Consider the following 24184-nt stretch of genomic DNA (forward strand, 5'->3'; position numbering starts at 1 on the left):
TTATGTTGGTACTTCAAGATGTGTGAGGCCTTTAAGATGGCAGCAAATTCACAAATTGGGTCTAGTTTGTAGTTTGTCTTTAAAGAGGTCACAAAGCAGGATGAGTAGGATTTTTAAAATAAAAGTTGTATTTTAAACCATAGCCTCATTCTCCTTCTTCTTCAATCTCTGCTCAATCTCTGCTATGTTCCCTGTGCTGTGATGCTGATTAAAAACGTGTTTTATTAACAGCCAATTGCATATTATTGTAAGGACCAATCGTTTCTCATAAATTCGAGAAAGTGTTTTGTTATTTTGTCAGATCCTACACAAAAATTAAATTTTGTTGAGGAACACTAAGATGAACTCAAGATATAAGATAGTACTCTGTTTTGTAATACTAAGATCAAGGTCTCCTTTGACACACTATGTTGAAGTCCTTCTGCTCAACCATGTTAACCTATTTATTTACTGCTAGTACAGATAGGAGTGGCTTGATAATTATATTAGTTCCTTGAAAAAAGTGTAGGGATTCACTGTATCCCAAAGAAGGAGGATATATTGTTTGAAGAGAGATTGGGGTAGCATGACTTGAGTTTCATGCACACACATCTCGTTTTCTGACTAGACAGTCACGAAAGGATAAAAGTAGGACTCAGTGGTTTGAAAAAAAACATCTTTACAGACAAATGGAAGGTATTGCTCACATCATGATCTATTTCCTTTTTCTTCTTACCCTTGTTGAATCATGTGAAAATACTTTCCACCCATTTTTCCTTCATTAAATCATTGTCATAGGGTCTCACAGAATAGGATGAAGGGTTAGGGGGGTATGGGGTGGGTGATTAAAATGACCATAAAGAGGAGTCGGGAAAAAACATCACAGAAACAAGCCTTGCCGAGACATCGGAACAAAGACCCAAACAGCGGAACAGTGGGCTGGAAAAGCCATCTTCAACTCCCTTGAGAGAGAGAGAGGAGAGAGAGAGAGAGAGAGAGAGAGAGAGAGAGAGAGAGAGAGAGAGAGAGAGAGAGAGAGAGAGAGAGAGAGAGAGAGAGAGAGAGAGAGAGAGAGAGAGAGAGAGAGAGAGAGAGAGAGAGAGAGAGAGAGAGAGAGAGAGAGAGAGAGAGAGAGAGAGAGAGAGAGAGAGAGAGAGAGAGAGAGAGAGAGAGAGAGAGAGAGAGAGAGAGAGAAACCTGGTGTAATGTTAATACAAGAGGGGAAACCGAAAAGATGAGTTGAAGAAAGAAAATGCAGGTGAAAAGTGCATTAGAAGACAATAAACTCCTTATTTTTTTTGGTAGAGCTAATACATACAGTCATATATTTATATATACATCTACAGTAGAAACAAGAGATGGTCAGAGAGTCGGGGGAGTGGACAGAGACACAGGGAGCGGGGCCTTAAGTTTCTTCTGTCACGGACAGTATCTCAGGTTATTTACAGTTTTCCTGTTAGTGTTTCCGTCTCCGTGAGTCCGTGAGCAACGCGCGCATGTGCGATTACCTCCAAGTGCAGAGTTTGCCCGTAGTTTCCTCGGTGTGTTCCGATAAGTCTCGCTTACTTTTTGTTGATGCCGCCCCCAGTACCGCCCGCCCCATCATAGTGGGAGGAGGGGCTTAAGACGGGTCGGGGGGGGTTATTGGGTCAGTGACGCAGACACGGGGGACAGGGACGGGAGGCGGGTGGGCGGGACAGTTTGAGGCCAATCAACGGCATCATGTGTCTGGGAGTTGGTTGATGTCAGTCAAGTTGGTGTCATTAAGAATAACTTTGATGCGGTCCAAGCAGTCTGCCTGCCTTATCCGCTCCATCTGCATCTGAGCACAGAGGGAAGGAAACAAACAATGTTTCAGTGGCAAAGAAACGTAGGGTCGGGGGGAGCAGGGAGGGTTTAGTTTAGTTTCAAAATCATGCTATTTCTGCTCCTGCTCTTTACTACTCTCATAGCTTACCTACAGCAGCTTCAAGCTGATGATTGTATAGTAGCTAGTAGGCATAGTATTCCCCATGAAATATTCCCATTCATCCAAGTAATGCAGCCTACAAGAGCCGTCTAGCCATAACAGCAGGACATGCTGCAATAGGGGCAGGATAACCAAGTGGCTTGGTCATTTAAGCCAGGGTCAAGGTGTTTTATTGCCATTTCTGCAGAAAAACTAATGGTGATAGGGTACATGTAAATTATTTTCGGCCTGGCAGGCAAACCAGTCATACGTAGGAGGCATAATAGATCAATTAGATCCCTAATTTAGGCCTCCTTATGATCTGTATTCAGTGGAAAGCGGTCGGCATCCCTCATGCAGAAAATATGACATTTTGTAAGAGGACGGTAATGGAAACATTGTGTATGATTATTCCGACAAGCAAGTACACATGATTTATTCTTATCTCATTTGGTCTCCATGGAGACCCCACTGGTCTTAACTTAATCGAACGTTCAGTGACCAGATCAAAAAGGCATAGGATTATAAAGCAAGTTTGTCTGGAAACGACTTCCGCGTTCTCGGACAAAGCAAGTTCCTTTGAAGTGTGCCGCCTGCTTTAATCAACTTGAATAAAAGCCCCTGCTGATGTGACTCAATAGCAAAAATATAAGAGGTTATCCCAGCACAATGAGTGGCGTAAACCAATCAGCACTGTTCGTTTCAGGTTTTTTTTAAAGGCGTTGGTAAATCCAATGTTGACATTAATATACTGAATCCCACGTGCGGTAATTACCGTGGGATGAGCCATTATGACGCGTCGTTGTACTGAGTTACAGCCGTAATAAGCCAACGGGAAGAACATCATCTACCAGACGGTTTCTCTAGCCTCCTTCGCTGAACTTTCATTGTGCTAAACCAGGCAGCGTGCGCCAACTCATACCAGAACAGAACAGTGCAACGACTGTCTGGTCGCCCACTTGGCAAACTGCTTTTCTAGGCTAAAACACACCACAATGATGCCATTGAGATTCAGCCCAAAAAAACAAAATGGATTCAACGTATTGGACACGTCGGATTGGAGCGGATTGGAACGTCGGATTCTCCGACGTTCCAACTCAAGGTAAACAGCAGAATGTATACATACACATTCACAGCCTATGTGATTGTTATCAGTGACGTGGGACGCTGTGGTAAGCTGGGATTTGAGTAAATAGAAGAAAATAGAATGAACTGATATTAAACGTCACAACGTATAGAGTTCACAGCTTAAACCAGTCGGGTTGGTTTAGGTTACGGTTCCCCTGTCGTCGCTGTGTGACGGCACAAGAAAGGGTCAGGGTGAGGGCAGGCGGGGGCAGGACTGACCTGGAGGTTCTGGGACAGCTTGACAAAGTCCTTCTGCACCGCCTCACTGACGTCCAGCTCCGTCTGCAGACGCTGGGCCTTGTCCCTCTCATCCAGCATCTGGTTCTCCATGGAGCTCTGTAACACACACACAAAACCAATCTCAGGTGAACCCAAGCACACAGACAAACCCAAAAGAAAAAAAACCACATGTCACTTAGAGTTATTACCAAGACAAAGGGATGTGTTACAGACGGTCTGTGTCTGTGCAGGTGCGCGCGCGTGTGTGCGTGTGTGTGTACCCTGGTGCTGGTGAGCTCCCTGAGCTGGTCGTCCAGGCTGGAGCTGCGTGACTGCAGGCGCTCCAGGCTCTGACTCTTCTCTGCCAGACTGCGCTGGAGCTGCGCGCGAACACACACACACACACACACACACACACACACACACACACACTTTGTACATTGCACCAAGAAAACGCTTGGTTTTAGCTTTCCACTGTGAAGCTCATTCTAAGAGTATGTCAAACTCACACAATGTTAAGCTCAGCATTGCCCTTAGCATGATGCACCTGTGGTTATAGTAAACTGCGCTAATAACAGACAGTGAAGACAGTATGGAGAGCTCTACCTCCTCACGCTCCCTCTTGACTCGCTCCAACTCCGTCTTCAGGCTGGAGCAGGATGCTGGGGGGGAAACAGCAGGTGGAAACTCATTATGGGATGCTTACTGAAGACACTTGGCATGCCGAAGCCCAGCCCAGGCTGCCAGGAACAGGGATGCAGAAAGCAGTTTGTGCACGTGAGGCATAGCTGCTGTGCTGTAGCAGCTAGGCATCGTAAGTGGGTTCATTTTTACCAAAGCAAGAGTATGTATTCACACACACACACACACACACACACACACACACACACACACACACACACACACACACACACACACACACACACACACACACACACACACACACACACACACACACACACACACACACACACACACACGTTAGTGTTGGTTAACAGCATGACAACAGCAAGACATGAGAAGATTCTGAGTAGGGTCTAAATATAAGGTGTCCGATTATGCTAACCGCTTGCGTTGCACACACAACGCGTGAGAACGTTGTTCTCAACAAGAAACACTGGCAGCTCTCGCTGTAAAGGACCTTTGTCCAGGTTATTGGGAAACGCTGCAATGCCCGAGCTATGGAGCAAGGCAGCAATCTGCGAAAGCGAGCCAAGACACTTCTATGCATGTGAACTGTAATGCACAGCGGTTGCAGTTGGCTGTGCAGTAATATAATAAAAATAATAATAACAACAACACACACACAGCTAGAAAGTTGGTTTGCATTGCGTGCCGTACCTTCCAAGATGTCTGAAGCGACAACATGAATCAGAGTAAAGAAATGCATTAAAAACGATGAAGGATGCCGTGAGGAAAAGCCACGGCTCTTCAGCAATACAAACTAAAACTAGAGTGTAGCTCTCTGCGGAGGACCACAAGTGCAGCTATTACCAACGGCATCCACAGGCATTCAATCATCACCGCGCAGAGTCCCAACTAGCCGTCTCCTTCCTCTGTGCCAGAAAACATTCTGGGATGACGCAGCGAACAGGAACACGTGTTTCAGAGTTAGATGAACGCAGTCCATCTCACCACCAGGTGGGAGGCTCATCAGCCATCACAAGCCGTTTTAACATCTGTGAGTGTCCACCCAGATGTAGGGCAGAAAGACAAGATAGACGGATAGAAAAGCTGTTCGGTCACCTGCCCCCTGGTGGACTGCAGTTCATCTACAGCATCCATCTATCCATTGACACCAGACCTCTGGGTGGGACACGCCCATTTGGGATGTCACAAGGGCCTCCAGCCCACATGGGGAGGTACAATAGGGGGCCCTTTGAGACGGTTAAAGCGCGAAGCGCCGGGAGGGACCCAGGACCTACCGATCTCCTCCTTGCAGCCCTCGATCTCCAGCTGCAGCGTCTCCTCCAGGTTCTCCTTCATGCACTGCTCCGCCTGGATCTGCTCCTTTAGGAACAGCACCTCCGCCATCAGCCGCTCCTCCAGGTGGTCCGAGGCCGTGCGCTCCGTCACCACCGCCTCCCGCAACTGCGCCACCAGGGGCTGGAGCTCCTAGATGGGGGGGGGGTGGGGGGGGGCAGGAGGGAGGGGGATGAGAATTGGGTCAGAGACGGATGGAAGCGGAACGGACAAATCGTGTTAGATCATGCAACAAAAAGAGTGGATTGTTTTTGTCAGGTCAGGGAGAAGAGCGCACTGTGGGTTATGTATTCAAACTCCTAATATGATGGTGTATTATATCACCCACAGCCCTGTAACACCCTACGATGGCATACATAAAGAATCCCCTGAAACACTTTGTAGAATATAATATACAAATGTTACAGCTCGATGGTCATTTCACTTCAAGAAGTCCTATGTTATAGCGGAACCAGACACTGCAAGAGGCGGAGTTCAGCCTTATTTCCTGTTTCCATGTCTATACAGTGTGGATTCAAAACCTTTCGAGGAGTTTTAACTACTGCTGTGCAAAATTTTCTTTTTTTTAAACCAAGCCAGGCCTTCAGCAACAGGATGGGTTGAGGCAATGGTAATATGGTAATATTATAGGTAATACCTCGCCTTTTTTACATTTAAATCAAAACACTAATTATATTTTATGTTTCCTTCGTTACCCTGGAAAGACCGAAGAAACTCAGGTTCCACCGCCTAGCGTGCCCTATTGAGCCCCACGTCCTGTGAGCTGGGGGGGGGGTCGTACCTGCACAGTGCCGGGCATCAGGAAGCCCTCCTCCTGCTGCAGCTCAGAGTGCAGCCGGTGCTTCCCCTTCAGGCTGTCGTTGTCCCTCTGCAGGCGGCTCAGCTCCTCCGCCACCTGCTCCCTGGACTGCATCAGCACCGCCTGGGGAAACACCGACATCACAGTGGTACCAGGACATACACACAGGTATTTATATTTAGTGGAAAGGCGGGATGGTCTAGAGCAGTCGTTCCCAACCTTTTTTCTCCAGGGCCCCCCTAATTCACTTCTGATGGAATACACGCCCCCCCCCCCCCCCCCCCCCCCAGTTCTAACTGGAGAGAACGTGAAACGGCGAGCTGCTGATCATGTGAGAGAAGATGATGCAGTCGTTAAACAAAGACGTTGAAAGATGGTGCGATCTACGAGAGAGACGCAGAAGAACTATCCTTAGGAGGCTTTTGTCTGGATAAAAAAACAAGTGGTCAGCAAAATAAAGAATATGTTGGTGTTTTTGCACATGTAAATAGCTAATCACGTTTGTTTAAAAGTTTTGAGTATACCCCTCCATGGCGTAATGTATGTTTCGATTGATCCTGGAAGAAATTAAATCCTTTTTCACCCAAAACCTCTCCAAAACCTGCTTTGATATACTGTCAGCTGACATTTTTCCATATGTTTTTGTTCGTCATAGTAACGACGGGGGGCGTGACATAGCAACAGGTCCATTTTCAATCACGGGGACCGTGAGATCTAAAATAGTTCTTTCAAGCTCGGATGAGCTGTTATAAAGTCAGGCACGGGCGCACTCCTGCTGCATTTGCTACATTCTGAAATTGCGGCACAACTTTTTTTTTCACACATCACTTTGCCTCTAGCCTTCACGCCCCCCCTTGGCTCTCTGGCGCCCCCCCTTGTGCTCACTGGCGCCCCCCCTTGGCTCTCTGGCGCCCCCCAGGTTGGGAACCACTGGTCTAGAGTTCAGGCTTCGAGGGGAACTCTCAGACGAAAAGGTTCTGGGTTCAAACCCTACTCGAGCATGTTGCCAAATCCATATCTGCTTCCTAATGACATTTACCGAAGATGATTCACTGCAAGTTGCGGTGCATTAATGACGTGCCAAATTATTAGAACTACAACTCATCATCAATCTCGAGGCATCTTTGGTTGCTGCTCGAAGATGACAAATAGAGGGGTTACTTCTTCTTAACAACTTCTCCTTATACTGTATAAGTCAGGTTTCTCATCCTTTTTATATCAGATTAAGCATTGATGGTAAAGAGTGTGAAGACCACAAACCACACCATTTTTCCATTTCCTGTTTTGATTGGCAAGTACACTGAATACCCATAGTTGCATCACTGACCATCTGTTCCTGCGTGTTCCTCTTGGCCTGGCCGAAGGCCTGTTGGAGAGCAGCGAGCAGCGCCTCAGACTCCTGCACTCTCTGCACCAGGGCCGACACCTAGCACACAAACAGTCAAACATGTCGCTGTTGGTTATGGATAAAAAAGAAAAAGAAGGTATTTTGACATGGACTTCTTAGCCGTTTGACCAAAGACTGACTATTTGTAATTTGAATTCCATGCCTTGGCTGTGAACTCCTCGTTGACCAGCTTCACAGACTCCTCCAGCTCCTGTTTCTCAGCCATGGTTCTCTCCAGCTGGTCGTTGGCCTGGCGCAGCATCATCTGCAGCTTTTTCACCTGACACACACACACACACACACACACACACACACACACACACACACACACACACACACACACACACACACACACACACACACACACACACACACACACACACACACACACACACACACACACACACACAGTTATATCCTGTTGATGGAAATGAACCTAGGCAACTGTAAAGCTGTAGAAATGTCCCAATTGTTGAGGGAACTGAACTGTTAGAACAACCCATTTGTAAAGGCCATTAGACTGTTCTCTTCAGCCTAGACTTCCCCGTAGGAGGAAGCAAATACCCCAAATAATCCATGACTTCACCTCCAACAATACAGTTGTAAACAGTATAGGTGGCCATATGCTTCAGATGTGGCAGGGATTCTATTTATAAGTTAAGAAAAAATAATTGCTCACTAAATAAGAAAAAAAGATACTTAAGAATAGGAAAAGTCCATTTCGCAGGCTGCCACTAAAGGACAAACCATTTTTAAAAGGGATCCATGTACGGATGCAGGGATCACTAACGCCCCCCTCCCTCAGAGTCCAAACCTCAGGGACGGCTCACCTGGTCCCGGGTCTCCGCCTCCTGCCCCTGGATGACCTGCAGCTGCTTCTCGTAGTTGGAGCACATGTCGCAGCGCCGGCCCAGCTTCCTGCCGGCGTTCTTCACCTAGCAGAACCACACCGTCAGAAGCTCAGACACACGGCACTGGGCACTAGCATCAGGTGACATGGATTCATGTATACAAGAAACTTCAGAAAGGAATGATGCAGTTTGCCTTCAAATCAAAGAAAGCTGTAGGGTGTTTTTTGTATGTATGTAATGTTTAGTGCAGTGTATAATAATTAATAATAGTTTTTAACAGTATTAACCAAGCTTGTGAGTGATTGACTGAGCGAGTGAGTGAACCTCTTGCTGGAGCAGGTTCCACTCGCTGTCGCTGACCAGCCGGTACCCGGAGGGGGGCAGGAAGGCGGTGTCCGGGGCGTGGGAGATGCTGGACAGCAGCGAGGCCGTCTCCTCCTGCTCGGGGGTCATGGCCTTGATGGCCTTCTCCTGGTCCTTGGTGAGCAGGAAGTGGCTGGACGTCAGCTTCATGGAGCTGACCGACAGGGCGTCGCTGAAGCCGTCCGAGGCCCCGCAGTCGGCGCCCACCAGGGGCCCGAAGTCCGACTCAGAGTCCAGGTGGCTGGCCGACTTGGCCTTGTGGTTGTAGGCCCCGAGGCCCTGCGGGGCCCCCAGAGAGGAGCCCAGGCTGTCTGTGGACTGGACCCGCCGCAGGCTGTCCCAGTAGGGGTCGGAGGGAGCACTGGTCACCACTTCAGTGTCCAGTGAGTGCATGGAGCCGTGAGTGCTGTGGTTGGATTGGTACTGGGGGGGGGGGGGGGGGGGTTAGAGGAAGGTTACAACACTGGATGTGAGAGGAATATACAGCAGTCACTTTCAATTCAGGAATATTGAGGTTTGAACCTTGCGTTCATTTTTGTTTTCAAATGGGACATTATTAACCGGTTCACAAAAATGAAATCTATAAGGCCAACATCTAATCAGAGCAATGAAACGTGTTACAAATCTGCGGCAGCCATCTTGGTTGTTTAGCCAGATGACTCAAAAGGCGTTCCCATTCAGTCACGGTCTCAAAACCAACCCAATTAAAGATCAACGCTTGTGATTGGCACGACTCAGGCCAGGTCTGCTGTAAATCTGTCTGAATGGGTTGTGGGCCGGACGCATATCCTACGACAAATAAAACATGAGCTAGCAGATTTGATTTGTTCCCAGGCTGCAGAAGTGTACTCATGTGGTAAATTTGCTGCAACTATATGACTCTGCTGAACCTAAAGTGTTTGAGGTTTCTTATGAAAACTATTATGAAATAGTGAACTTGTGTTGAAGCAGCGCACGCACGCACGCACGCACGCACGCACACACGCACACGCACACGCACACGCACACACACAAAGTGAGAGTCAATACTGAAAATAATAGTAAAATTAAAATTGTACAGATTCATGTTTCCCAATTAAAAATCCTCTTTGGCCTACTAATGAACCCTATATGGACGGGCATTAGGGTGGAGTTACGAGATGTCCTGGTACCTTTTCGTGGCTCTGGCCCAGGCTCATGTCGTCCAGAGGTTCTGTGTTGTCCCCACCCTCATCATCCTGGTGGTCCTGTGCCTGGCTCAGACGTTCCATCTCATCCTCCTCCTGGGACACACACACACACACTTATTTGACTCACCTCCGGCCAAATTAATTCTAAAGTCTGATGTGGGAGACTAAGTCATTGGTTTCTTTAAAAAGAAAAAACATCATCAACAAATGTGTCCATGTGCGCCCGTGTGTGAACAATTGAACACACACACACACACACACACACACACACACACACACACACACACACACACACACACACACACACACACACACACACACACACACACACACACACACACACACACACACACACACACACACCTGGTCCTTCTTCTTCGTCTCCTCCACCTGGCGGAGCTGCTCGGAGGAGAGCACACTCTCGATGCGCTGCATGTCCCTCATCAGCAGCCGCTGGGACTCCAGGAACTGGTCGTTGGCCCGCTGCCACGTGTGCTTCAGCTGGTTGTGCTGCTGCCGCTCCAGCTCCAGCTTGTGACACACTGGCCGAGTCACCCCGGGGACACCACACAGCGAGGTTAGAGGAGAGAACAGTGTTCACACAGGGGACATCACAGTGAGGTTAGAGGAGAGAACAGTGTTCACACAGGGGACATCACACAGCGAGGTTAGAGGAGAGAACTGTGTTCACACAGGGGACATCACACAGTGAGGTTAGAGGAGAGAACAGTGTTCACACAGGGGACATCACACAGCGAGGTTAGAGGAGAGAACAGTGTTCACACAGGGGACATCACACAGCGAGGTCAGAGGAGAGTACAGTGTTCACACAGGGGACATCACACAGCGAGGTTAGAGGAGAGAACAGTGTTCACACAGGGGACATCACACAGTGAGGTTAGAGGAGAGAACAGTGTTCACACAGGGGACATCACACAGCGAGGTTAGAGGAGAGAACAGTGTTCACACAGGGGACATCACACAGCGAGGTCAGAGGAGAGTACAGTGTTCATCCCGGTGATAACAAACAGTAAGAGTTAGAGAGTACAGTGTTCAACCCGGGGATAACACACAGTAAGAGTTAGAGAGTACAGTGTTCAACCCGGGGACAACAGACAGTAAGGTTAGAGGAGAGTACAGTGTTCAACCCGGGGACAACAGACAGTAAGGTTAGAGGAGTGTACAGTGTTCATCCCGGGGATAACACACAATAAGAGTTAGAGGAGAGTAGAGTTAGGGGACAGTACAGCATTGAGAGAGCATAGGGTGTGTTGAAGAGTAGAGGAGTGTTATAGTAGAGAACTGAGTAGAGTTGTAAGTATTATGGAGAGGTGTAGAAGATTACAATACAGTTAGGAGTATAGGAGCAATAGAGTATTTAGCAGAGTAGATTAGAGTAGAGAAATAGGCAGAAAAGTATAGAGTAGTAGTAGTATTAGACATTAATAGCAGAGAAAGAGTAGAGTATTCAAAGATCGGAAATTAAGCAGAAGAGGATAAAGTAGAGTAAAGTAGACAAAGAGTAATCATAGGGCTGGGCGATATTGCAAAAAATATTATCACGATTATTTTTCCGATATCGATATTACCGTACTCACGATATATAATTTACATTTTTTTTTTTTTTTTGACAGGTGAAAGACATTACATTAGGTGAGGGACATGTCAATGTAAGTGTTCACATATAACACAGAACGGAAGAGACAAAAACATACAGGAGGTCATTACATATTTTTACATTGTTGTTGATAGGCTGTGTGTGTGTGTGTGTATGCGTGCGTGCGTGCGTGTGCGTGTTTCACACACCCAAGCTGGATTTCCCCGGCACTCTTCATACAGACGAGGCAGTGCAGTTTTCAAAAAATATTTTCTGCCAGGGAGATTGTACCTTGGGTCCAGCACATTAATCAACTTTTTGAACCCGTCTTTTTCCACTGTGCTCATGGGCATCATGTCTTTTGCTATACAATAAGAAACTGCGTGTGTTATATCTTTGCTTCTTTATACGGTACAACTGCCCCAAAAGACGACACGATAAGACTGCTGTTTGGGAGCAGCCCCGTTCGCGCTGCTGCCAGCTGCGGTAGGACAGCGGGCAAAACCTTGTTGTTGCGCTCATTTTAATACTTTCTGTGTAGTCGCTGGGATGGTATGTTTTCAGATGTTGAAACAAATTAGTTAGTGTTTCCCCAATCGTGCTGGCACCGACCGACGGCATAATTTACAGACGGTATCTTGTGCTTCATCAGTTTTGAGATAGCCAAACCACTTCCATATAATGGACGTCTTGTAACATTTTTTTATCGACTACTGGTTCTCGTCATACCTCTCTGGGCGTAGCTTTAGTGTCACTGTTAACCAAATAAGGTCTGAGTCAGCAGATCTGTTGTGTGGAGTCCCCCAAGGCTCCGTTTTGGGCCCCGTGTTATTTTTGCTGTATTTGTTCCCCTTGGGAAAAATCATCCAGGGATTTCCTGATGTTTCTTACCACATGTTTGCTGATGATATCCAGCTTTACTGTTCCTTCAAGCCAACTGAGCTCCAGAGGCTAAGTTCCTTAGTTCAGTGCTTGGTGGAGATAAAACATTGGCTGAGTGATTACACCCTGCAGCTTAATGTGGACAAAACAGAAACACTGGTTATTGCCCCTGATGATTCCATTCCAGGGATTAACCAGTACCTGGGTGACTTGGGCCAGTCTGTCAAACCGAGCCTAAGAAACCTGGGTGTTGTGTTTGACAAAGACATGTCATTAGTGCAGCACTGTAAACAGCTGACCAAAAATTGCTTTTTTCAACTGAGGAACATTTCGAAACTTTTCGGAAAATGGTTTCACAAAATGACTTGGAGCTGATCACTCATGCATTTGTGTCTTCGCGTTTAGACTATTGTAATAGTTTGTTTTCTTGTCTAAACATAAAGGAGCTGTCTCGCCTGCAGTTAGTGCAAAACTCTGCAGCGAGAGTTCTGACTCGCACCAATAGGAGGACTCATATAACCCCTATTCTTAAAGCTCTTCATTGGCTGCCAGTTTCGTCCAGGATCAATTTTAAAATTTTGGTTTTAACGTTCAGAGCTTTGCATGGCCAGGCTCCGCCTTACATCAGTGATCTGATCCAGCCTTACACCCCAACTCGGGCTCTGAGGTCTGTGGATCAGAAACTGTTGACGTTGCCACACACTCGTTTCCGGACCAGAGGAGACAGATCCTTCCAGGCTGTTGCTCCCAGGCTCTGGAACGATCTTGCGCCCTCTCTGCGTTCGATGGAGTCTGTTGACTCCTTCAAAAAGCAACTAAAGACCTATTTGTTTGCTCATGCTTTTGCTTAGCTGTCTTGGGGCTGCTATGTTTGTCACCTAGTTGTCTTGGCCTTTTAAACTTAAATTTGTATGTACTTCTTAACTGTGTATTGTTATTGTTTTTGTTTTAACTGTGAAGCGCTTTGTGACCCTGGTGTGTGAAAGGCGCTGTACAAATAAAGCTTACTTACTTACTTACTTACTTACTTACTTCACCCTCCATTGTTCCACAAATTTTTATTCTGTCGCAAAACGCTCCTCTCCTCTCGTCTTTCCTTACCGCGGTGCTGGAACGGAAGCTCAAACATGCACCAGGAAATGGGCGTGTACTTAGACATTAACCCGCAAAATTGTGATCTGACTATTTTGTTTATTTCTGCTGTGTGATTGGCTGTTAGGTAAATCCATATCAGAAACGTTTTTATTACATTTTTTTATAGCGAGCAATTATGTCTAATGCCTATCGTCGTAATCAACGCGAGTTTTATCGCGATTAATAATCGTAATCGAGTTATCGCCCAGCCCTAAGTAATCATACAAACAGGAAGAGTGACAGTAGAGTAAGCATAGAGTATATATTAAGCAGAGTATAGAGTAAAGCAGGGAGGGCTGGTGTTTGGCAATTAAGATAAGGAATGCAAGGTCGATTGTGTTAACTAAACTTTGATAGTTTGACCATCCGATAAATAAAGATATTTTTCTATTCGAGTGTTGAGGAGACAGCACTGTCTTCTGCGGCAACCCGTATGGCGGGGAGGGACGCTGTTGGAGAATGTGTTTAAGTTTGAGAATAATATTTTTTAAAAAAACGACGAGTTGCCGACCATTGTGAATACCTCTGTTATTGTTTGCATTTTACGCTGCTGAATCTCTAGAGAATACATTTTTCTAATGCATTGTGCAGTACAATAAACCAAGCCCCGTGCAGCTCTATTGTAGTTGGAGAGTTCAGTGTTCAAGTCAAGTCAACTGGATCTTTACAGCCCTTAATCACAGTTAGAGTCTCAAAGGGCTTTGGTCACATGTGCAAACATCACACATTGCACACAAAATGATCGGGATACTGGCTCCATTCAAAAGTACCGCAACAGGAACTATTCTAAAGGGGAGCCGTCTCTGAGAGACGCATCAAGCCATTTTATAAAGAACCTATGCTTGGAGTTGCAATTGTGTCTCCATTGTCCCCAGACCAATGTTTCAAATGCTCATAGGCTCAACCGCCTCGGACCATACACAGCAGGACTTTGTTGGCCAGAACCAGAAAGACGGGGGGGGGGAAGATATTTTACACAGAATTTGTAGAAGAAATTCCTTAAATCAAACCTCTCTCACTTAAGGTTAACATAAGAATCTTCCCAAAAAGTTAAACGTCAACATCATCATGATCATAAGGACATGAGGCCTTTGATTAACTGTAAGCCTCTTGGCTTATCCAACCACACAAAACCAGCAGGCTGTGGTCCTTCAATTCAATGACATCCCAAACACTGATTGGTTGAGGCAGATGGCCGAGGAAGAAAAACAACCGCGAGGCAAGAACATGTTGGCCACATACGCAAGTATTCAAGTGGTCACCTCAATCATTCTACTCAAATTCCTGACCTTAAATCACCAGGCACTTGGATGACATTAACCAGATTTGAATTTTGAATGCAGATATATGATACAGCCACATGTACAATCACCTATGATTAGTATGTTCAAATCAAATGTTAATCAAATGTTAGTGTGCTGTGTCATTCCATTGACACTAAACAATATTAAATAGACTGCATAGTCTACTCAATTCATCTCAACTCTTCAACTCTTTTCCTATTCTTTCTCGATTTTTGTAGTTTTTATTACTGAAGACAAACCATAGAACCAACATATTTGTAGTCCTAATTAACAAAATATTATTATTATAAGGGACAAAAAGCTGTAAAGTAAGTATGGCCTAAAAAAACAACTAGCTACAAATGAGTGTGGTCTTCAGGGTTCATACACTTTTGGACCAATGGATTTCCATGACTTTTCCATGACTTTAAACCAAATTTCCATGACCAAACATTTTGTGAAATCTCGGTGTTAACGTGCAAAAGTGATAAAATGTAGTATTAAAACTAACAATGGGAATTCGGAGGCAAACTGTATACATTAAATGACACAAAATTGAGAAACAATAGTTTGATTTAAAGAATGAACATTTATAAATATACTGGTTGCATTCAAAGCACTGACATCAATAAGAGCTTTAGTATGCAGAAGCATCCAGCTAGTGCAAACATTGATTTCCCTTTTCTAGTGCAAAATGTAACAGAACAGTTGGCAACTAACTCTTTGACCATTAATCAACCAAAACAATTTCACATTTAAACAGCTTTATAAAACACGATGTATTTTGTCTTAACATCGGCGCCATCCCATAGCCTCACATGTAAATCCATCTGTTTGGACTGTAAATAACTATTCAGGCTTTCGTCGAAGAGAATGACGTATGCCCTTTTGCTTCATTACGTCGGACAACGTCAAGTGGGGAGCGAGACCGAAAGAGCAGAGGAACGAGCATTTGCTTTCGCCACAAGCAAACTGTGTTGCTATCTGGCTATCGGGGAACATTCTTTGAAAGAGCAGGCTAGCATCTTCATATGACTTAAACGAATAATGCGAATTAGCCACCTTCAGTGCCCACATTACCTCCGCAGTAGACCAAAGAGAGAGACGTGCTGTTTGCCGTAGCAGTTGCCCTGGCTGTGGTGGTGAGAAAGCCGGTGCTGCTCTGGTGTTTAGCGCCTTTCGCATGGCTCGTTAATGCCGCCTCTCCCATGTTAGATATGTCAAACGTTTTGTCACCACATAACCTACATTTAGCTCGGCCCGGGTCTTTATCGGATGAAACCCATGACATATATTTCTCATTTCGCAACCAAGCATTGTTGAACCTACACTTCCCTGGCATTTTGAATAATTTTGGCTTCCCTCAGATACTGTTGCTATGGCCAACAAACGTTTCAGTTGCGTATGTTTTAGTTTCAGCGCGTGCCTGTTTATAGCCTACTTTGAGCGTATTTCATTTAAAGGCATATTCATGATTTAAAACTCAGCGTAAATGAACGACAAGAAAATATGAATAAAATTTTTTTCCATGACTTTTCCAAAACGTTTGGGACTTTATTTTTTTCAAGCACTTTTCCAGGCCTGGAAATAACCATTTTAAAATTCCATGACTTTTCCAGGTTTTTCATGACCGTACGAACCCTGGGTCTTACATCTACATGTAAATACCTTAATAGTCTTACTTACAACCCCTTGAACGAGAGCCAAAGGGAATAACCAGCTCCCGCAGTACCAAAGATTAGTTATCCGAGGGTTTGTTACTTTGTAAAATACATATTTGAGGGTTAATCCTTAACTTTTAATTGTTGGTCTTTTGAAATAACTATGCTGGAATTCAAGTTGTCAACAAATCTCCCATATGACTCAAAACATCTGTGTAAATCATATCTGGCATACTTGTTGTTTATTGAAAGGCAAGCTTATTGAAATGTGGTCTGTTGTCTGTAGCCTAGCGATACTGCTACACACAATGCCAATATATTTCTACATCATGTAATACATTCACTGATAGTTTGACCGTTCTTTCAGACTCCCGATCACCATCTGGAACCAAGCAGGTACCCAGATGCTGATGCTAATACTGACGCTGAAGCAGATGCTAAAGTATTTAGGATGTACTAAAAACTAACTAAAATTGAATTGATCCTAGAACGTAATTTATAGTCGCCGTGACGCGAAGCAGGCCGACACACGGCATGGCATTTATTATATAAGCTATGAAATGGGCCTCAGTCACCTTCGTGGAGCTCCTTGCGTAGTTTCTCAGCGTCTTCCTGCAGCACTGACTTCTGAGTGTTGAGGACGGCCACGTACATCTCCAGGTCCGTGCGACACGACTTTTCCGCCTCCAGAACGTGGTTGAGCTCTTTCACCTGTTGGAAAAAAAGAGACGAAAAGAGATCTGTCTCAAACATTTACTTCTTTCTATCTGTAGGTCCATCACCGACCTTGAAGACCTTTGTATCTGGGGGGGGCCCTCAGCAACCTTTGTATCTGGGGGTCCCTCATCGAGCTTGATGAACTTTGTATCTGGGGGTCACTTACCGACCTTAAAGACCTTTATATCTGGGTGTGACTCACTGACCTTAAAGAGCCCATGCCATTAATATCACATTTTTCCTATTGTTTGTTAAATAACATAGGTCTGAATAAGTTTGTGAGCTGTGGTAAGTTTGAAATCTATGCAGTTTGTCTGCTGAATGCAATAGGCAATGAAAGGAAAAAGGCAGAAGAAATGAGCCGATCTGTATAAGGTGACACTGTGACGTAGCGTTGTCAAATTATTATTCATGGCCCTGCCCACTTGGTTGGTTCGTAACCACCCACAAGAATTCTGAAGGAGTCGTGATTGAGCTAGTGCTAAATGCTAATACGTGTACGGTAGTTGCTTAGTTCGTAGTAACAGGCTAGTTACAGAATTTTGAATGCAATGGCAGAACGACATCGAACTACATGAACTGCGACATGCTGCCTGCCGCCGGTTGCCGCGAGGCACCACCGCCGCGAAGCACCACCGCCCGGCAGCGGGCAGCCGGGCGGTGGTGCCTCGCGCCGGCAGCGGGCAGCCGGGCGGTGGTGCCTCGCGCCGGCAGCAGGCAGCAGGCAGCGCAGGGTTCTGTCTGCTACAGATTGATGTGGAAGTGGGAGAACCAGAGAAGTCGGAGAACCCGACGAAGTCCTTTGTGATTCATTATATCGTCTGGACGTGCACACAGCTTTTGGCCGTGATAATATGTATCATTTGATATAGATATCTATGTATTATATGATATTATTTAGATATAGAGCAGAGCTCCAGGACTGTAACGCAAGTGTTGTACACTTCCTTGTTATTTGGATAACCGTTCTGCTGTTGGTGTGATGGCGCATAACACGTCGGACTCTCGTCTATGGTATTTCTACAACTAGACCCGTAGTGGGGGTTATCTCAGCCATGGTTGAGAATGAATTGGGGGAAAGGAACTTTGGCTTTGACTCCCTGAAGTCATGAACCACGACATGGAGGAGAAAGGGATTGTTGACCGCGGTCGTCTCCCGCCGGAGCCTCGCTGCCGATGGACCACCGCCTCGGCTTCAGGATGCGGTGATTAGCGCTGACCGCTGCCGAGGCGGTGATTAGCGCTGACCGCTGCCGAGGCGGCGGGAAGCAGGGCTCAAGCGGGATACATTCGCGGCCAACAATCCCTTTCTCCTCCATGTCGTGGTTCATGTAGCCTACTTCAGGGAGTCAAAGCCAAAGTTCCGATATAATGAATCACAAAGGACTTCGTCGGGTTCTCCGACGTCTCTGGTTCTTCCACTTCCACATCAATCTGAAGTAGACGCGGTCGTTTGAGATTCATAATAACCTATCGTCTGGAGGCTCACACAGCTTTTGGCCGTGATAATATATATTATATATTATATGATATAGATATCTATGTATAATATGGGTTTCTAAGAGCCATTGCGATACATCCACCGTAAACAGAGCGCATGGTACTGTCAGTGGCTACAAGCTGCTCAGGGCCACACCCCCACCCCCCTCCTTGACCTGCCTTGACACGCCCACCGTATACAGAGCGCATGGTAGTGGCTACAAGCTGCTCAGGGCCACACCCCCACCCCCCTCCTTGATCTGCCTTGACACGCCCACCGAAACAGCGCGTTTGGGGGAAGCTCAATGTGCGACTGTTTCGGAGTGACTGTAACTCTGCACCACGGCTGAATTTCGGGGACGTCTTTGAATACTGTGTTTGTGGCCCACTAATACCTATATTAAAGCATCATAAAATAGAATGGCATGGGATCTTTAATGACCTTTATAGCGGGGTATCACTCACTGACCTTAATGACCTTTATAGCGGGGTATCACTCACTGATCTTAATGACCTTTGTATCTGGGGGTCACTCACTGACCTGAAAGACCTTTGAATCTGGGGGTCATTCAATGATCTTAATGACCTTTGTATCTGGGGGTCACTGACCTTGGACGCCTCCAGCTCCTTCACCCTTTCATCCGAGGTGGCTAGCCTGGCTTTCAGAGCAGCGATCTCCTTCTCCATTGGCATCACCACCGAGCGCAGTTTCTCTGCATCCTCCTGGGCCTATTAACGAGAGGGAGCCTGCATTAGTGCTGGGAAAAACACCACGTGGGCAACAACAATTGTTGTGTTATATTTGGCACGCCTGGGTTGTTCTGCAAACCTAAATTGTGGCAGTAAACAACCAAGAAAAGAGGGCGGGAGACCCATTTCAACAGCCAATATCGGATAGAGACACTTCTTCATTGCAATCTTACAATGGTGTGTGTCTTCTTCACAATACTACTAACTACTATGTTTCATCCGGTCGTTCCTCTGGGACACACACACACACACACACACACACACACACACACACACACACACACACACACACACACACACACACACACACACACACACACACACACACACACACACACACACACACACACACTCAAACTTCATGATTATTGCCATTTGATTTCTTGGATATTTATATTTGCTGTTCTAATGATAAGCACACATCAGGAACAACAACATAGCCCAGACAATATGTGCTCCTTGACCTTGCTTGGCACAAACTCAACAATTCGCAAAACAGTTGCTAGAGTGGGCATGAATAATGTATAACATTGTCTTGACTCTACCATGCTAGCCCTCCTTTTTGGCTAATTGAGATACTAAAATTGCAATGGTCATATTATAGGAATTGGACCTGAACAAAAAGAATGATCGATCACAAGGTACAAATATGTGGTATACAATACTGGGTGTGTTAAGATACTGTCCCAAGTCAGTAAGCAGTTTATGTTGGCTATAAAGAGCTTACAGCTGTCGAGGCTTAACAATTTGGGTCATAAAAATGTTGCATAATGTGCAGGGTAATATACATTGTTTTAAAATGAGTCTCCTGTATTTTAACCTCTTCTTTCTAAGGCTAGTTTTTCTAGAAACTCTGCAGGCTGAAGTGATCCTTCTGTCAAGTGTGTACTTCTGCTATTGTCGTTTATTACCAACCTAACATTTCTGAAAACAAAGAATAGCGGTAAGGAATAAAGGAACTGATACTGAAACTTTGAGGCAGACTCATCGTAAGACCTCCTATTTTTAGATGCAACTTCCACCATGTCCTACTACTGAATTCAATGATTGACCCTCGCTTGAACATTTTCTAAAAAGTCTGACAGAATAGGCGGGGGGGGGGGACACATGAGCATAGTACATTTTGACCTAGGGTATTCATTTAGCCTATAACATGGCTGCCCGACTCGGTCTGAAGAAGAAACAAACTTGTGAAAGTCAGCCAGATCATTTATGGTGCGCTGGAATTGCTTAGGCTATTCTATTAGACTCCCAGCACCCTCTGTATGAGTAGTTCCAGCTCACCCATCGGGAGACAGCAGGTTCTGCTTCTCAAGGCGTGGCTCAAATAGATCCAGACTGTCTTAAACAAATGTACCTACGTTTTGGCTCATACTTACTTTCAACTTTGCACATACTGTTGTATCAGTATGCTATTATAAAATTGCCAGTGGTTAGTGGAGGAAAAATTATGGTCTTAGATCTACACAAATTGAAAACATATAACAATTGACCAGGGTAATAACATATGCTGTTTTCAACAGTATCAAGGGCAGCTCACTCTCTTCATGTCGTCCTCCAGGTTCTCCTCCTCCTGACCCTCAGTGAGCCTCCTGCGCAGCTCCGCCAGCTCGCGCTCCACCGCCTCGCGGTACTGGTTCCACTGGGCCCGCTCCTGGTCCAGACGCTGGTGGAACTGCTCCTCGTACTCAGACACCGTATCTGCACCAGGTTCAGCAGGAGGGAGGGAGGGAGGGAGGGAGGGAGGAGGGGAGAGAACGGGGAGAGGGTGAGCTTGGCAGTGCTCAGTTCCGTATTTGTTTGAAAACCAGCAAACATGTGTGAGTCTTTACACCTGCAGCTCTCTAAACGCTGATTCTAAAAAAAGACTCAATGAATCCACCGACTTCAATAATTAATTTGACTAGACAGGCGGCACTTGACCTTTCGCGCACTGCTTGTGCTGTGACCTCTGATACACATTGGAAGACATAGGGCAGTGTGAAGCAGACTCGGACACAGACACAGCCCCCGGCGGGTTACCTTTCATGATGGCCTGCAGCGAGGCCACCTCCTCCTGCCACTGGCTGCGGACCTGGTCGATGGCCTCCTGCTTGGTGCTCTCCGACACGGTGGCCACCGCCTTGATGTTCTCCATGTCGGCCTGCGCCTGGGCCAGCTGGACCTGCAGTGCGCTCCGGTCCGCCTGGGCCCCGTCTAGGGAGGCCCTCTGCCTCTGCAACTCCTCTGCAGAGAGGGAAGATAAGGCCCAATCCCATTTCTACCCCTTACCCCTTACCTCTCTCCCTTGTTTTGAAGGGGTAAGGGGTAGAAATGGGATTGGGCCTAAGAGGCCCTCTGAGACACGGTGCCGTGATTCAAATGAGAAATGAGACTGGAGAAGGGTGAGGCGTACAAATTAAACAGGAGTAGGATGTGTGTGTGTGTGTGCGGGGGGATTTAAACAAGAAACTGGGGAGGAAAAAATAATGCCCATCAGGAAAAAAGAAGCGGCTGCCAATCAGCACCTATGCTGGTCTGACCTAGTAAATACACGTTTCCCAAGAAAGAGAGAGGGTAAGTGTGTGTGTTCAACAGAGTACCACTACGACTCACCCTCCTTGGAAAGGTAGAGTTCCTTAATCTTGGCTCGCTTATGGTTGAACTCCGCCTCCATCTTCTCCTTGACCCTGATCAACTCAGCTCTCTCCTGCTCCAGGATGGCTACTCGCTGCTGGAGCGCCCCTGTTTGATGTATGGAAAATAAAGCAACACATGTAAATATCTGACCAGCATGGCTCCAAAAAACGAAACTAAAAATGAAGGTCTGCATTTGGGGGTACAGTGATACACAAACAAAAAATGATTTGATTTTGAATCTAGGTTAAATGAAACAATGATTTTTTTAAATATTTAATGTAGTTAAACTCAAGGCTATGTCAAAATAATCATCAGCGTATGAACATCGGCTAAGTACAAACATCTCCTCAAAGTTTTATCATAATCGTCCATAGGGTAGGCTTCCAGTACCGTTATGTCATTCATACCTACAAACATAGTCGCTTTGTTACCTTTGGACTGTACTAAATGCACATAAAATGAAATACATTTGTTTGTGTGTGTTATTTTATTGCACCATCATATAATCGGATGCGAGCATCCCACCAGAGACCAACCTCCTGCCTGCAGGATTCCTCTGTACCAAGAGGTACATTGTGTTAAGTGAGACTATTCCCATTGTTCAAAATGTTGCTGATATTGCACAATACTTTGGATAAGGATGATAGCCACATTAACATGGGAGATAAGAATGTGAAAAGTAGTCTGAGCTCTTGTCTCCACACTACTATGGCTCAAGATTTGCATAAAGAATGTACAACTGCTGTCTGCAACCCTACAAGAAACAGATGCCACTTAACCTGGTGAAATAGCTTTTAAATGACAAAAGTTGTAATCTTTCTCGAGTGTCTGTGAGCTCCATCCACGCCTTCTAATATTCTACTCATATATAACAACCATTTAATTAGTACAAAATGTGCCAACATATCAGAAAAAGTCTAAAAACTTGTATTCCAATTTGAATCCAGTCAAGTATTTGATCTAATGTCAAAGCAAAGTAAAACCAAAATCTGCATGGTCATTTCTCAAGCTCAACCCAATGTTTGTTTATCTACACATGGATTTCCTCATCAATAGGTCCACAAAACAGGGACCTTAGAGGGAACGTTTTTGAGCTCGAATGCTTCAAGCTAATGAATCATCTCCATATTGGCCTGCCAGTGGAGCTCTCAGATAGACACACAGGAGATACAACTCCATCGCTGAGGGGACCGCAAAGTCTACAGGCCAAAGTAGAGCGCCATTGAGTTTTAAATTACAAATGTCTGGAATGGGTCCATATCATATGCTTTTGATTCAACATTGATAACGTCATGGCTTGGAGTGACAAGCCCGAGACGATCTAGGATCTTGGTGGCTATTGGTGCTTTTGCTAGCCGTCCTGCATGACGAGCTAACAATATTTAGTGGCTAACGTCAGTAGTACGAGTACTGCTAATAACACAAGAACAACGGTCCCAGGGCGCAGGGACAAGACCGAGTACATTGGTTGCCAAAACAAAGACTCAAAAATAAAGACGTGGTCCAAATGCATGGTCAGGACACAATGAAGACAACACAACAATAGTGAGTGACAAGAGTGACACGTCGTCTGAGGATGCTAACTAATGATGAGACGCGGTGGATGTCGAGGCCGCTAGTCTCCCCCACTTCAAGACCATGGCAAGTTGGCAACATAATAAACAGAATCTAAAAAATAATTTACCGTCAGGTTGAGATCCCGGGGCCTGCTCGGCCATGGTTCCTTACAGGCTTGGTGGCAATAACCAATGCAAAGGGATGAGCTAGAAGTGTCAAGGAAAACAAGCTAACATCACTACCACTGTCAGGGTATCAATGTAACAGCAGAATAGTTGACTTCCTGAAAGCAGTTTTCAAAGTAAAAGTCTCTCACCGTAAAGGAGCGCGAGTAAAAGTCTCTCAAAAACTCTGCTGATTACTGCTTTATTCGATTATACTGTGTTCTGTTCGAGCAAATGCCGTATCCGATTTCTTTATGAATATGTAATGTGTGTATGTGTGCATGTTTATTTATTTGAATGAAACGAATAAGTGTAAGTTGCTTATCTTTTTATATTAGATTGGAAAATCACTTTTGTTTAAATATGAATTACTACCCATGAAAATACACGATGTTTTGCATCTACATGAATGTACAGATAATTCCTAAAACATTTTCTCAAACACGCAAACACACAAACACACACACACGCACACGCACACGCACACACGCGCATGTGACAAAGCTTGTTTGCGT

At 45.6% G+C, this 24184-nt stretch overlaps 1 protein-coding gene across 1 annotated transcript; it reads right to left on the reverse strand.

Annotated features, from left to right (window-relative positions):
- Nucleotides 1-1102: 1102 nt before the first annotated feature.
- On the reverse strand, nt 1103-23782 carry rabep1 (rabaptin, RAB GTPase binding effector protein 1). The gene is made up of 18 exons (XM_030360602.1): nt 23633-23782; nt 21925-22053; nt 21352-21555; nt 20870-21030; nt 19189-19308; nt 16959-17094; nt 10190-10368; nt 9809-9919; nt 8619-9080; nt 8274-8378; nt 7607-7723; nt 7384-7482; nt 6039-6179; nt 5200-5389; nt 3881-3936; nt 3556-3654; nt 3275-3391; nt 1103-1801 (listed from the first exon to the last, which is right to left on the reverse strand). The coding sequence occupies exons 1-18, from the start codon at nt 23664-23666 to the stop codon at nt 1700-1702; spliced, it is 2562 nt and encodes an 853-aa protein (XP_030216462.1). The 5' UTR covers nt 23667-23782; the 3' UTR covers nt 1103-1699.
- Between the last annotated feature and the right edge of the window lie 402 nt (nt 23783-24184).

Source organism: Gadus morhua, chromosome 7 (assembly GCF_902167405.1).
Source record: "Gadus morhua chromosome 7, gadMor3.0, whole genome shotgun sequence".
Taxonomy (NCBI): domain Eukaryota; kingdom Metazoa; phylum Chordata; class Actinopteri; order Gadiformes; family Gadidae; genus Gadus; species Gadus morhua.